This window comes from Scomber japonicus, chromosome 21, assembly GCF_027409825.1.
Source record: "Scomber japonicus isolate fScoJap1 chromosome 21, fScoJap1.pri, whole genome shotgun sequence".
Classification (NCBI taxonomy): Eukaryota; Metazoa; Chordata; class Actinopteri; order Scombriformes; family Scombridae; genus Scomber; species Scomber japonicus.
Genome location: NC_070598.1, coordinates 23,808,812 through 23,825,028, shown reverse-complemented (window position 1 = coordinate 23,825,028; position 16,217 = coordinate 23,808,812). Strand labels below are relative to the sequence as shown.

The 16,217-nt window shown below is 38.9% G+C and overlaps 1 protein-coding gene across 1 annotated transcript in view; it reads right to left on the bottom strand.

The window, feature by feature from the left end:
* stk17a (serine/threonine kinase 17a) overlaps positions 1-16,217 on the bottom strand; it is a 31,870-nt gene extending 15,653 nt beyond the window's left edge. The window contains exons 1-2 of the mRNA XM_053342488.1: positions 16,036-16,217; positions 388-600 (exon numbers count right to left, since the gene is read on the bottom strand). Of these exons, the coding sequence (XP_053198463.1) occupies positions 388-600; positions 16,036-16,217 (395 nt within the window). The remainder of the gene's footprint in view (positions 1-387; positions 601-16,035) is intronic.

Below are 16,217 nucleotides of genomic sequence, written 5' to 3'. Positions count from 1 at the left end.
CACAATGCAGCTGCACGTGCACTGACAAAAACAAAACAGAGATCATATTACTCCTATTTTAGCTTCTCTGCTCTGGCTCACTGTAAAATCCAGAATAGAACTTTAAATCCTCCTCACCTACAAAGCTCTTAATGCTCTGTGATTTGGCTTTATGTAAATACAACTGAATTGAAAAAAATTGAATTATGAGATTATCTTCATGTTTGAAAGCATTTTTTTGTGCTCTTGGAGCTAAAAGCTACAAACTAAATTCCACCAGGACTTTTTATTTTTTTGGTTCATTGTAGACAGGCACAGTTGTCTTAGGCTCATTGCTTTTCATCTCTTATTCCACCAACATGAACCTCTGGAGAACACTGGGTGACTTTGTACAGGTTGGATACTTACAACTCCAGGACCAGCACCATCTCAGAGGCCATCTCAAACACCTGGTGGAGGTTGACCACGCGGGAGCTAGCCGTGGCCAGTTCCAGCACCGCGATCTCGTGGATGATCTCCATCCGGCAGTCCTGGCCTTTCCGCCTCTTCCTCATGAACTTTGCTGCGTACTCGTGACCCGTACATTTCTCCACGCACTTTCTGACCACGGCGAACTTCCCCCTGGAAGACAAGAACAACAGTAGGGCTATAAACACTAGGCTTTACACGATCAGGATTTTTGGGGCCGATGACCGATCAGTGAGTTTAAATAAACCGATTAGTGATCCGATCACGTCTTCTTTGTCCACGCTTCGTTTCTTAAACGCGGCTTCTCCTCCTCGTGTTCCCTCCAGGTACATTTGTGCTGTTGAAACATTTTGCAGATGCTTCCCAACGAGGTTCTTTAGTGTTGCACAGATTACAAATAGCTTGTGTTTTATCTGTCTGCCCACAACACCCACATGTTTGTTTGAATCCGACAGCTCATGATTCAAGATTCAAAAAACTTTATTGTCCTTCACATCGTGACAGGGCTCAAAACTGTCAGATTCAAACAAACATGTCTGTGGTGTGGAACTTCTAGTAAATGAGACAGATAAAACACAAGCCATCTGTAATCTATGCAACGGGAGCATCTGCAAAAAGTTTCAACATGACGACATTGATCGGATCGGCGAATTAAGACATTACAGCCGATCTCACCAATTGCATAAAATGCTAAATATCGGCCGATCCGATATAGCCGATCAGATCGGCGTAAAGCCTAATAAACACAAGGGCCATGTTTAGGTTCAGTAAGACAACTTCTTTCTTCTGAATTCTGCTTCTAGTTCATTACCTTCATTGTTAGATATAACACAGTATCCCTGAAAGTATACAAGTTAGAAGAGAAGCAACTACAACCCAGAAATTCATCCATCAAGACATAATGAATCAGGGCTAAATGTCCCTTCACTAATTGTTTATGCCCCCATTTATTCTGTTGAATGTTAAATTAACAAGACCAACTGCCCTGAATGATTTCATGTCCACAGCATTTTCCCTTTAGCTGCTACCAGTATGACTGGATGAGGAATACAAAGTTAGATGTTCAGAAAATAAAACAAATTTTGATTGTGTGTTAACTGGACTGATTTGTAACACAGAATCACACTAATGATGCTGACTGAAATGAGCAGGCAGACAAGGTTTTCAAACTGTGCAGTGTGTGATGATGGGATGAGGTGAAAGGAGCAGGTGCATCCTGGTGTGGTGAAGTTAGTTATTGTTAGAAATGAGGTTTATGATCACTCACTGCACATGACTACTGTTAGTGGACAGAATCACACAATTACAAAAAAAAGGAAACAGGAAAGTAACAGAGGAGCTAATGTGTAACAAAAAGAATAAAGAGTACAATCCAAAAATTAAAGATCATAAAATTGTGAGGAACCAAAGAAAACACATGGGCTTTGAGATGCTTTTTAAAAGACTGTTCCAAAATAAAACAAAAAAAACACTTTTCTTTAAAAAGGAGTCATTATAATTTTCTTTCTGTTCTGTGTTTCTATTTCCTGTTATGATGTCACATATTTATGTTAAACAATATGTAATAATGTGATTTTTTTTCCTATTTTGTCTGCATGCTGACCTCACATTCTGGCACACTCTCATAAATGTGTGTCTGTTAAGTCATTGTTCAAAGTGTATCCATGTGTTGTTCATATTTCAGCTTGAACATGTATAGATGTGTTTGAGTTTTGAGTAAAGCATGAGAAAAAGTGAAATCCTACTACTATAGTTTGCTTCATGGATTGTTGACGTAGCCTCCCAACAGACTTGAGGTCAGTGGGACCCGGCTTCTAGGAGCTAACCACTAGAACAGAGGGGGGCCTTAAAGAAACAGGAAACTGTAAATCGTGCAAAAATGTTCTGCACTATAAATATTGAAATGTGAAAAATATTTCTCCTTTATTGTTGGAATAACACATTTAAACTAAATTATTATTATAACATGTTTAACTGCTTGTAGCATCAGATATTTATCAGTTAATAATACAGCTGATGACTAACTGTGAAGCAAAAGCTGCACAGATGTGTGTCTGCTGTTAATGCTGAATATAAAACATATGTGAGACATCTTTTGTGGCCCTGGCTCCCTTTTCATGACAACTGACCCAGTTTCATCTCAGGCTGGAAGGTGGTCTCATGTGAGGACCACATAGCTCTGTGCACATGTGCATGTAAGCCCAGGGGGGAAATCTCTAAAAAGCAGCTGGTGATGGGAGATGACAGGCTCACATCATCACTTCCCTTTGGCTACTGGAAGCAGTCAATGCTCCAATAATCATCATCATCATCATCAGCAGCAGGAGCAGCCTGGCTGGAGCTGACTGACCCACAGCCGAGCCTCACTGATACGCCAAAACTGCACCCTGCTTCTGTAAATGTGGCTCACATTCATTCTGTCACCTGATGTAAATAAAGGAAGAGATATGACATCATACATTACAGTAGATATTTATAGTGACGATGTGAAAATTCATTGAAAGAACAACTAGAAGGACACATTTCAATATCAGGGCAGCTGAAACTTAAACACATCGACTTCTATGTGACCTTGGTAGTTCATACAGTACAGTGAGATCATAATCCAGGCTGGGGGGGGGGGGTAGTGGTGAATCCACACTGGCATTGTGACCCAGCAAATTTACTCTCTACTGTGGATCTGCTGCCAGCATGAGCAGAACAAGTAGCCAGGTTTGAGGTTTTTGGGTAGAGTAGTAGTTCTCAATCCTGCTGCCAGAGACCTTGAGTCCCTTTAAATTATCACCCAATTCTAACTTATTACCACAGGTTCTATGCATATTTTGGAAATTATAGTCAACGTGCCTGGTTTAAATGAAATTATATCTAATTTTTGACTTAACGCATGTTGTCCTCCTGTATCAAAACTGACCTAAAGACAACAAGAGGGAGTATCAGCACTGAATGATTCAGTACTTGATTGGCTGAACCATTCAATCATTCCATATAGAGGAGCGTCAGAGTGGTACACACACACAACACATGATCTCTAGGTGGACATTAAAACACTATTTTTGGTTTTACTTTTACATTTCAACTTCTTTCACTTCTTATACATCACACTGACACTTCATTTGCTTTCATGTCTGTTGACTGTTGTCCAGCTGCTCCAAATGTTCAACTTCTGTCAGTACTTACAGTATACAAAGTGACCATTCAACTGACTCCATAGCTTCAACTTCAACACTTTTAGACAGATTTGATATGCTTGCAGTTCAACTGATTTCAACTGCTTTCAGCTCACCTGCATGACTGATACTTCAAACTCTTTCAGTCATTCAATTGTTACTAAAAAATAATAACTCCTCTCCAACTACATGTGCAAGTTGCTGTGTATTGAAATGAAACCATGCCTTCTCCAGAAGCTTCAACACTATCTACCTGCCCGATGAAATCAATGTCTATCATTGTTACTGCAGGCAGAAAGTGCAGGCAGATGTGACGTGCAGATGTAAAGTGAAGTCTTTTCTATTAAAAGGATAAATGAGACTCATTAAAGTGCAGAATGAAAGGGCTTTAAGATAAACCAACAGAACTTGAGGGTTCGCAGATCTTTGACAAAGCAGAGTATTATAATCACTGTGTGCTGCAGGGACAGTAAAAACATAGAACGAGCCAAAAACAGTCATTCACGTCGTTCTTTATCAAACAGCTGAGAGCAAGAAGAGAAACTGAGATATGAAAGTACAATGATAGAGAGTGTGTATGAGGCTGCAGTACTGAGCCTGAAGCTCTGCACTGAGCTGATTCTTCCTCAGCTGCTCTCATGTGACAGTCATGAGGCACACACACACACACATTACTGCATGTACACATGTTTTCATATCAGACCTGTTACACACTATTCCTGTAACACTGCAACTGTGTTTCCCATCTCTTAAAGTCATTTCAACTGCATTACATATGTGAAGATAAAAACCATATGTTCAGCCCTAACCCTAACCCTTGAACACACCAGTAATTATTCATTTATGAACACGTGTTAAAAGTTACTCCAACACTTTTTCAATCTACTTTTATTTGAAACATAATAAAACACACATATTCCACCTGAAACAGTGTGTCAGGTTATTGGTTAATGGTCTGGTAATGATTGAACTGAACTGGACCAGTAGGTAGGCTATTAACTCATAACAGTTCAGGCAATGCTATGAGTATGAATTAAACCTTTAAAACAACACAGTAACTTCACATATTTGATACAGTGAGTAGCTGTATGCTTACTTGAATCCTAAAAACTCTTCACCAGAGCTGTAGCTGTGTGTAAATATTGCTCCTAAGTCTCTGTAAGTCTCATCAAGCTCACTGTCCTCAGAGTCAAACTCAGCACCATCCTCTGTTCCATCCAGTAGAAAAACCTGCTCCTTTACAGACTTATAACATATCCAGATCCAAACTTTCTCTTCATGTTACTGCTGTATAGTGTGTAAGATGCAGCCCATTATTAAAGGGAATAAAAAACAGTGTATCTTATATACCAGTTTTTACGGTAATTCTCAACTCCTGATAAGTCAAAGAGACTCATAGTTAGTGGTAAGACAATAATTAATCAATAATTGATTGGATCATCTGACTTTTTAAAGTACAGTTTTTTATAATTTTTTTTTTTTTAATATATATTTGACAAAACTTTTTTTTTTCAGTTTCTGATTTTATGGTCTAATCATTGAATGATGAGAACAATCTATAGATCAATAGACAATGAAAAAAAATAGCAAGTTGCAGGCCTAATCAATTTGATACTAAGGTCATTTCAAATACAAATAGGAAGTACAAACGACACATCAAAGGTAATAAATTGAATAATTACAATCCATAAAGTAGAACCCTGGCCCTCGCTGTGATTAATCAGCTGACTTTACTGAAAGTCCTCACATTATGTGTAACACAGTTAAAACAGAGGGCAGCAGCTTTGGTTACTGATTGGTCAACAGGTCAAGTCCAAGGATCAGTGTGTTGTATTTATACACAGGAGAAAGCAGCAGGCATTGTTTGACTCTATGTTAAACAATGAGTCACACACTTATAATGTTAAAGCTTTGATTATTCACTTCTTTACTCAATGGACATGTGCTGTTTGATGTTTGGCCTCAATATTAGCAGTGAACATCAGAAAGACAGGAACTAAATACTTAGTAATATTAAACAATGTTATCACACATAGTAGACTTTATATAGTGCAGACACAAGTGACTTTCACTTGCCTCTTGTCTCACCTTTAACACACACAGGACATAACACACAGCTTATGGAGGCCATGTCAGTTTCTACATGTGCTTTTTTTAACACAGATTTAAAAGCGCTTGAAACTGAATTTGGTCAGAAGAAAGTGAAGCAACTATATCTTTTAAACATTAACTTGAGGTGGAAAAAAAACGGAGACAGCCCAGAAAATGACACATCAAATTCTATTTCCCTGTTTGAAATGTATCTCTAAATGTAATAATCCACAAATAATGTCAAGAGTGCGTTAAACACTGACTGGTTAATGATTACACTGTGAAAGAGGTGAAGAGGAGAAAGAAAGAAAGAAAGAAAGAAAGAAAGAAAGAAAGAAAGGAAGAAAGAAAGAAAGAAAGAAAGAAAGAAAGAAAGAAAGAAAGAGAGAAAGAAAGAGAGAGAGAGAGAGAGAGAGAGATTGCTGCAGGCCTGTGTTTAATGCATGCACACTACAGTAACCTTCATTACTATCTAATATAATGAATACAACTTCATCACTTGTTCAATTGATTTTTTCTATTTCACATTCTTTTACCAGTCAATATGTCTGCACAGCTGGTAGAACATCTGGACTGATTGTGTTTTCACATGGTTAGTTATTAAAAAGCACAAGTATTGTAACATGCTTCTCTTAGTGCTGGTGGTTTAAAGAGTAGTGCAACAGCGTGTGTGTGTGTGTGTGTGTGTGGGTGTGGCTGTGCCTGGGAACAGCAGATACATGCTGTTTGGTTTGGGAGTCTGGGCCTGCTCTTTAGAAACCATACTGGGCCACCACAGCCTTTTCTAAAGCCGCGTCAGCACATTTCCAAAGCCAGCAGCCTCATTCACAGACTACACCCTGAAAGAGATGGCTTTGTGTGTGTGTGTGTGTGTGTGTGTGTGTGTGTGTGTGCGTGTGTGTGTTGTATTTGTGTACACACAGACCGAGCGGAGCAGAGGTGATGGCAGGGTTACATTTAATGTAAAGCAGCAGTGTAAATGGATGGAAGGCTTTGGGAGGTCAGAGCCTGAAGAGAAGCAGCAGCAGAAAGCTAAACATCAGCTAACACGCTGGTTAACTTTGAATACAATACGTCTAATGGAGAACTGCAGCAGGGTCGCACCAGCTGTTTATAGCTTCTAACATGGCCTAGTTATAGTGGGAGTGTTCACTAATGGAAGCTATACACAAGCCTGATCTTAAAACAGGTTGCACCACACACACACACACACACACACACACACACACACACACACACACTGTTGTTACAGTGAGCTTAACTGTGACAATGTTGAGTTATTCCCCAGTTTGACTAGTGTGACAAATTAAATCGTGCTTAGACATGTGTCAAATCATAATGAAGTTTTTCAGTAGGGATGCAGCGATTAACTGTTAATATTAACCTTTATATTAATGCTTTTAAACATCACAGTTTTGTATCAGTAAAGGTTTAGAATGTTTCTGTTCTCACTTTTAAAATATGGGACATTATGGTACATTATTTTTCTAAGTGCAACCAAAACAAAGTCTATCAGTTTAAGGGTAAGTGTAAGTAATTACATGCTTACATCATGGGCTACACCATAGCATACCCAGTTGCTAAAAGTGTGTTGGTGAACGGTGGATAAATTGTTTTGAATGTTACACCTGTACACCTGCTCCTGTAGAAATGACTCAGAATTTGACCGTACAGTCCGATAACATTTAGAAAGTCTAGAAGAGCTGTATGATTTCATTATTTTATCCATATTCAAGCTAGCAGGGTGCTAACTGGAAGTTAGCAGGTTTGGCCAGTGGAAATCTTTAGTGTGCATGTAGTACAAAAATGTTGATCACAACAGTTCATGGCCAAAACGGATTGAGCTTGCTGTCTTAGAAGACTCAAGAAACCAGAAAATATTCACATCTGAGAAGCTGGAGACATTGGATTTTTTTTGTGTCAAAATAGCTGCTGAATTTATTGATGAATTTAATGGTTGGCAACTGATGGATTAATGGACTAATCACAGCAGGTCTATTTTCTAGATTTTATACGTAGCATTGACTCCTGTAGGCTGATATTTCTCATGCTGCTTCATTAGCCATGCTGTCAGTATTGTGGAAATATACATCATAGCTTATAATCCAGCATCATTCATGTTGCATTCACTGACATGATGAATATACTGTGGTCTCTTTTCTTTCTTGTCGTATTAACTGATATACAATGATGCTTGGCAACCATGCACTGTAAGATGGTTGTCATGACAGCTCCTTAAAAGTGAAGCCAAAACATCTGGATCGCTCCCTGGTGGCTGGCTGCAGTATAGGTCATAAGTCCCACCTCCTCCATGTTAACGGATGGGACATGAGCCAAGCTAAAAAAAATCAAAGCACACGTCTAATACATATTTCTCAAAGATGGTTTCAGCCATTTAGGTCGTTGTTATCACTTCTTAAGCGCTCATTTTTCTGATTGGTTTGTTTTTATTGTGTTATTTAACGTCATGATTGACAGCTGTGACAACCACTCTCAAACCTTCATGGGTAAGAGGAGAGGGCAGAAGGGACTGTGGCTCCAAAACAAGATGGCCATATTTATATACAGTAAGTGTTGGCAGCAGGAAGCCTTTCTCTGTCCTTGTCTTTAATGGACAATCTAAGCATCTCATACACTATATTCAGGGTTTACATCAGTGGATTGCAAACCTGGCACCCTGCCAGACCTCAGCTGACCCCCTGCTGGGCCTGAGCACCAGGGATTTTTAAAAAAAAAGCATTTTAGAATGTTTTCTAAACTTAAATGTGTTATAAAAGTAGCGTAGCTCCCTTGAGGGACAGCTAAGCATTCACACCTGCATCAAAACATCATCTGTCAGTAGTGTGAGTGAGTCAGTGGATGTGTGGTGGCTCTGTGACAGTCACGCCAGCTCTGGACGCGTTTAATCAAATAAAGATTTTCGCTGGCTCGCTGCCAAACTGACCCACTAGCATCAACAGATTCCATGTGCACGCCCGGCCCGGGTGACAGCATGCATCCTCCTGTCAACTCAGTGTTTCCCACACATTGATTTATTTGTGGCGGCCTCTCACTGTATTAACATTGATCTCCCTCTCCTTTAAAATCGATGGTGGCTCTACATGTGTCACTACAGCATTGTTTTAATAATCACACAGCAGAGTAAAACCAATCAGCCACTTGCTGCTAAAGACTCACATTTTTAAAATGCCATAAATGAATTAAAACAACCTGTTAGCATCACTCATCAGTCTCTAGTTATCTCTGTAATGATGTCCCATGTTGTTTTGCTGCAGCATTTTTAATAATTACATGCTAACATCAGAAAAATATCCCACTCATGACTATATACTATAGGCAGATTTAAAAATATATATTTAAAAAAAACTTAAATTAATGAAAATCTTAATTAAATTGTTATCAGCAAACTCAAACATATTCTTGTACAACAGGTTCCTCTGTGATCATTTTCAATTTTTTTTTCTGAAGTTTCAAAAAATAATTTAATAATTAATACACAACATGCACAATGTTAAACTTTTTTTTGAAGCATAAAGCAATTAACCTTTATAAATAGAATCTATTTCACAAGCACAATCTCGTGATGAACTGAGACTCAACTGATAAGAATTTTGTTATGAAGAGGAAATGATGTCACAACGTGTCAACAGAGATCTCATTGTAATTGGTCTACTTCCCTGCAAAGAGTAAAGCGATGTAACCGTAGTCATGACGATGGGCTACTAATGTGATATCTTAGCCAGATGACAAGGTGGGGGGTGGGGGGGTGGGGCTGATATCACTAAAGAGCTCTGCTCAGGGCCATATGGACTAATAAGAGAGTGGCCATTTCTGTCACTAAGTCCCATCCTGGAAAAAGCTTTGGGTCTTAACCATATGGAATTCACTGACTGCTGCACCATTGTCGCAGTCACTAAATGAGCTTGGCTGAGAGCCATCTGGGACTCCCACTGCATAGACGTATTGGGAGGGTATTACCTTAAACCCCCCCACCATCCTCCAACATGACAAGCGGTCAGCTAGTGGGGGTCAAACAGCATGAGACTACCAAACACAACACATTTCACATTATGTAGCTTGTTTATGATTCCTTTCAAATCTTCTATCATAGCTTCTAAAAAACAGCTGAAGCTAAAAACACAAAGTGTGAGTACTAACATTATACAGCATACTGAACAAAACATGACTTCAGTCTGATGTGCAAGTACAAGGAAACAAATCCCTCAGAGCAGACTTAAAAACATTCATCACAAAGTAAAATACTGTAATACAGCAAGTTGGATTTCTCTTTGTCTTTCCTCTTAATTATAGAATGATGGAGTGTGTTCATGGTTATGGCCTGTGGGTGGAGAAATGACATGAGTCTTCCACTTTTTAGGTCAGTGTGAAATTACAGCCCCAGAAAGAAGCCCCTGATAATACCATCTGAATGTCACTTACATGTCACCATGATACATTTGGTATTATGTCGTTGCTGTTAACATTCTTGTATTGTTATATTGTGTATTTGTATTCTGTATCAGATACAGTAATTGCATTGGTAATATCCTTACTCTGTCTCTTTTTGTACTAGCACCATGGTACACATTCTATTCTACCACAGCATCCTACTACACCACTTCCACTATGCAGGCTTCCTTTGTATTCTCTGAGTGCTTTTTGCATTAGTATACGTATATGTGTGTGTCATATAAGCTACTGGATGCCTCAATTTATTTCAAGATAAATAAAGTATCACACATTAACTTGCTGCTAATTTTTTTTCGCTCTGCTCTGATATCATTCACTGAAGCACACACACACACACACACACACACACACACACACACACACACACACACACACACACACACACACACCCACTGCTTTAAAGCAGCTACACTTCTCTATAACTGCAGCTTTCACATTGATGTCCTTTGAAGAATGAGCAGAGGGAGGATTGTGGGCTTTGATGCGCTAGTCAATGATTCAGAACTATTCAACAATAATGTAGTAGCTCACTGATATTACTCCTCTATGTGCTTCAAATTTTAAACTTTAAAAACAGTACATCTGCACATTTAATGATGAGAAAATAGTGATAATAATAATAAATAACATAAAGGATCTGCATGGCCCCTGTAAAAGCTCATCAGTTTTGCCTCATCATCCCCTGATATTATGAATTGTTTACATGAATTACCACAAAGCAAAGGATATCATCAATCAATCAATCAGACACATCAAAGATGCTGGTGCTATTTCATATCAACTGGTAATAAAATAAGAGTGTTATCACTTTAAAATAGTGATCAGCTGTTTTCTACAGGCTGAATTAAGGTGTAAAAGGTCTCTTACAGTGTCTTGTTCATGTGTTCACAGTTTGATCATACCACTTTGTAGGCTTAGTAAGAAACTGAGTGGTCCACCTAATACTGAGGAAAATCTGTGGTTCAGTCCACACACACACAACCACACACACACACACACACACACACAGAGGGAGTTTCCCCACAGGGCAGGAATGCTGGGAGGGCGATCGGGCAGAGAGGCATCAATCCAACATCTCAGTCCGGAAACTGCTCACCATGCACATCACACTTCACACTTTATGAACACACGCACGCACACACACACACACACACACACACACACACACACACACAAACACACGCAAACACACTACACACAAGCTGCTAGAACGCTCTGCAACAGGCAGAATGTTCTGCATGATTGTTTGATGATCATGCTTCCGTTTTAAGCCCTGCTGTACAGCTGGAGACAAACCACTCACAGAACTTTCTACACAAGATGAACACATTAGGTTTCAACTCCAAATAAATGACCAAAATCAGGAAACGAATAAGTAAGGTACAACATCTCTCTTTCTACATCTCTTCATGTAGTGAGTGTGAGTAAACAGCAGCACAGAGAGGTGTATGGAAGCTCAGTTTATGGTCCAGCTTTTCTTAAACAGCTCTCATAAATGGAATTCCACTGCAGAGTTCAGAGAGCTGAAGCAGAGACCTGGCTGAGAGTCAAACACAAGTTGTGTGGCCAGAGAACGGTAACCCCTTCATCTTATTACACTGATTAAGCAGCAGAACAATGTTCCTGCTAAAACTTAAACGCTCTAAACACTTTGAGACACACTCACAGTGAAAAGTCTACTGGACCAAAGAGAACAGAGCTGGACTGCATCCCAAACTGGTTTGATTCCTACTGCTCCAACAAGAAGGTGGAGCTGTAACCTAGCAGCCAGATGAAGCTAATAGTCTTACAGTTATGAGGATTCAATGGAAAACTAGGTGGGAATCTATAGGCATATTTTTGCACAGTTCTTATTCCACTGAAATACACTATGACACATAACTGGCAGACACATTGATAAATAGCCTGCAACCTTTAGTTGCGTTTGAATGAATGAATTTGAAAGTATCTTGCAGTCACCTATCTGTATGATTATAATAACAAATGAGAAAACATAATGACTGAAACAGGAAACACCACAGACTTATTTCATCACCTGTATATTAACAATAATAATAACATTAATAATAATAATAATAATATATTATCAGCCAATAGAGCAGGCAGATTGCAGGCGCTTACAGAGAAAAGCTCCAGCAACAAACTGTCCTGTCAGCGTTTCCTAGGGTTAAACCATGTGACAAAAAAGCCACAAAAAAAACAAAAAAAACAACCACTGACATATAAATACATGCTAGACCTGCATGATGTAGAAAAAAACTGACATTGAAAAATGCAGGAAATTTCATCAGATACAGCAAAAAAGTGGATCTACTTGACATTTAACGTGCACATCACCATGACGATGCTTGAAACAATATAGCATAACTTAACACATGCTGTTGCTTTTTTTTTATTCTAAAACCCAGCATGATGATGCACATTGTTGAAAATGAGGGATTCGAGAAGCTAATGAAAGTCAGTAATACATTAACTAAGTAAACTAAATTAAATAAATAAGCAAATAACACTTCTTTTAAAAAGGTGCAGTGTTTAGGATTTAGCACCACCTAGTGGTGCAACAAACTAAACATTAATACTTTTATTCTTTATCAAATTACCTGTTCAACAAAGCAGAAACATGTAGTAAAATGATTTCACCTACTTTGCCTGCAGACTCCCATCCACCTCCGCCATGTTTAACACAACCAAAGCGCAGGCTAGGCTAACAGCTAACTGTTACAAACAAGCTAGAACTAGAGCTGTCTGTGTGTAGCATGGATGTACAAACAGAGCTGGATACAGTGTTGGAGGTGGAGTTCTGTTCATTGCTATGAAAGCTGTGGTGCATAAGGCCAAAAAAGTTTGTCCTTCTCCACCTACTGTAGCTTCTGTATCGCTGGGCCCATAGAGCAGGCGCTAATACAATTTAAACTGGACAAGTTGGCTACTTCTAGTTTAGCCCTCTGGTTAACTTAAATGAGGATAAAACAATTTAACTGTGTGGCTTTTGTGGACTTTTGAAAAGTTGATCACATTTTAATGCTCCACTGATACACAGACTTCTCTTTTATAATGCAGATGTACATGGTCCAGTAGCATCACAGGATGTAATTACACTGTTTGGCCACTATGTTAAATTGGCTTAAAAGCTGTTCTTGGTATGTAGTTTCTGTTAATGTTTAGCTTAGTTTGCCATGTCGAAGAATTAGACAAATTCTTGTTAACTTGGTTACTGGCTGAGATAACAGCGCCCCCTACCTCTACTATCAGTACCTACAGCAGTGAGGACAGAGGACAGCAGGAATGACCCATACTGACTGATGTCTGTGTTCTTCATTCTTTCTAAACTTCACTCTGTATTTTCATGTCAGGAATAGAATGTATTTTACTGACATTTCAGATGTTTCCAGTGAGATATTATCGAGTTTTATATATATATATATATATATATATATACAGTCAAGCCCGAAATTATTCATACCCCTGGCAAATTTTGACTTTTGACACAGGCGTCTCCAAGAAGATAAAAAGACGATGTACAAAAGGCATCATTGTGGTAAAAAAAATATTTCAGTCAGCTTTTATTTACATTTGAACAAAAAGTGGCATGTCCAAAAGGGGTATGAATAATTTCGGGCTTGACTGTATATATATATATATATTATGATAATGATTTTGCTCTTGGAAACTGCTCTAGAACAATGTTTAGTTTTAATAATAATAATAATAATAATAATTTAAAAAATCTAATCCTGCTGTGAATTAGGATGACCTCAAGACATAGTGCTTACTTCAGTCTTCTTGTCTGACTCTACCGTGAAATAAATCTCTCATTTATAAATAATATTGTAATGATAATGCTCCATGATGTGACAATGCTTAGATTGTACTCAAATAACATTTTATTGGGAAAGGAAATCCAAACCCTCCTGACTGTGTTGAGGTTTTTCACTTTTCAAGGTTTATTACAGTGACACTTATCTGCACCTCCAGAGCACTGTTAGTGCCAAAGGCTGCTGTAAATGATCACACACACACACACACACACACACACACACACGACTCTGTAGACATGGATAAACCTTTCTGTAACAGATCTGAGCTAGTTTGAAGTTATTCCACTGCCGGTGGCGTCACAGTCTGCACTGCTGAGAGAAATCATAGAGGACACACTGTTCTCACATTTTATGGATCAAGCAACTAATTGACTAATTAAGAAAATAATCCATACATTAATTGATACTGAAAAAGTGGGTTCCCAATGAAGTACTTTGGTGCATATGAGTTTGAACACATGAACTTGTGTCAGCTGATCTGCCGACTACAATGCTTTAGATCAGAGTGGTACTGCAGATTAATGTAACCTTTCATGTTGTTCTGGCTGCTAATCTCAGTCACAATGTCAGGTCATACGACGCAAAGCACACGCAACTCAACCTTTGTGGAGGCCCTCTAAGACTCTCTCTCACACACACACACACACACACACACACACACACACACACACACACACACACAGAGGGAGAGAGCTGTATAACTGGAGATTGTTGACTGAAATAACTTTGACTGAGCCCAGTCTAAACTCAGGTCCTATCTGTGAGGTTGTACCTAGGTCAACACACACACTCACACACACACAATATTGTTTTCTCTGTCAGAAAGCCGACAGAAAACCAATTCACACCAACAATGTGACTCTGGTCCCTCTGTGGCTGATTAGTCATGGTAAAAGCATCTTCTAATCAAAAATGGATTGGCCTTGTGACTTTGTTAAGGTCCTGTATCACAGATGAGTTGAGCCTTACAGGATGGAGATGGAGGGCATTTCCTATAATAATTAACCTTTAAATAAATCCTGTGAAACATTAGCTATTTGAAAAGGGTGTCAAACAATGGACTGGATTTAACTTTGCAAGTGTCCAAGACAAATAGAGACGGTCTGTCTCTGGACTGTATCGCTGAGAATAAACATTTGAGGTCTTGAATGGAATATTACAGGATATGTACAGATTAGGTTTCTGAGCTGATGACTTTTATACAATGTCTAAGTTACAGGCATGCAATGAAGTTAGTTGCTGATTTCTAACTCTTAAATTCTGTTGACATTTGACAGCTGTAAAAACATCCCAAATGTCTGAAATGTGATGACTTTGGTGAGGGTACAGAATTAAAAAGTATGCAAGGGATAAAAAAATAACTTGCTAACTTTGGTAATAGTTCATTTGAATTTTGAGTCATTTTTTAAGAAGGGAATTTCCAAATTCTCTGATTCCAGCTCCTTGGATGTGACTATTTTATGGTTTCTTTTATGACATTAAACTGAATATCTTTGAGTTGTGGACAATTAGAGAACAATACATTGTGCTTTGAGAAACAGTGAAAGACATTTTTCCACCACTTTCTGACATGTTATGCACTGAACAACTAGTCAATTAATGAACTAATCAATCAAAATACTCCAATTTATATTCAATAACGCTGACTCAGCGAGAAAAACAGATATCACTTAACATCAAAGCAATGAATCGCCGCATACATGATAAGAGGAAAGTCAGAAAAGTCTACATAAACTGGAAAAATATGGCTACAGTAAATAATAATCAAAAAATAAAGTGAGGCATTCAGTTCCAAACATAGTTGTCATGGATACAGGAGCCTGATAAACAGTCTAACTGCCAACAAATACAACAAGGTATTTCATCTGCTCAAAAGACTGCACACACTGTCCTAAAGACTCATGTTTACCCCCAAACACACAGGTACAGCATGTCCCCCCACACACACACACACGCGCGCGCACATACACACACGCAATGTGAACAATAAACAGAAATAACAGTAGACTGAATGAACTTTAACGTTAAGTTGTCCGTCTTACCTTCCCAGCTCTTTACCGGGGATGATAGTGTAGTGTTCGGTGAAAGATTCGCTCCTGATGCTGCTCTTAATTTGGGATAACAAGCCTCCGACGCTGCGGCTCTGGCTCGGTTCTGCTGCCGGGCTGTGCTGCTGGCGGACCCGGCTCCTCGCTTCCCCGGCTCCGGGACGTTCAGGGATCAT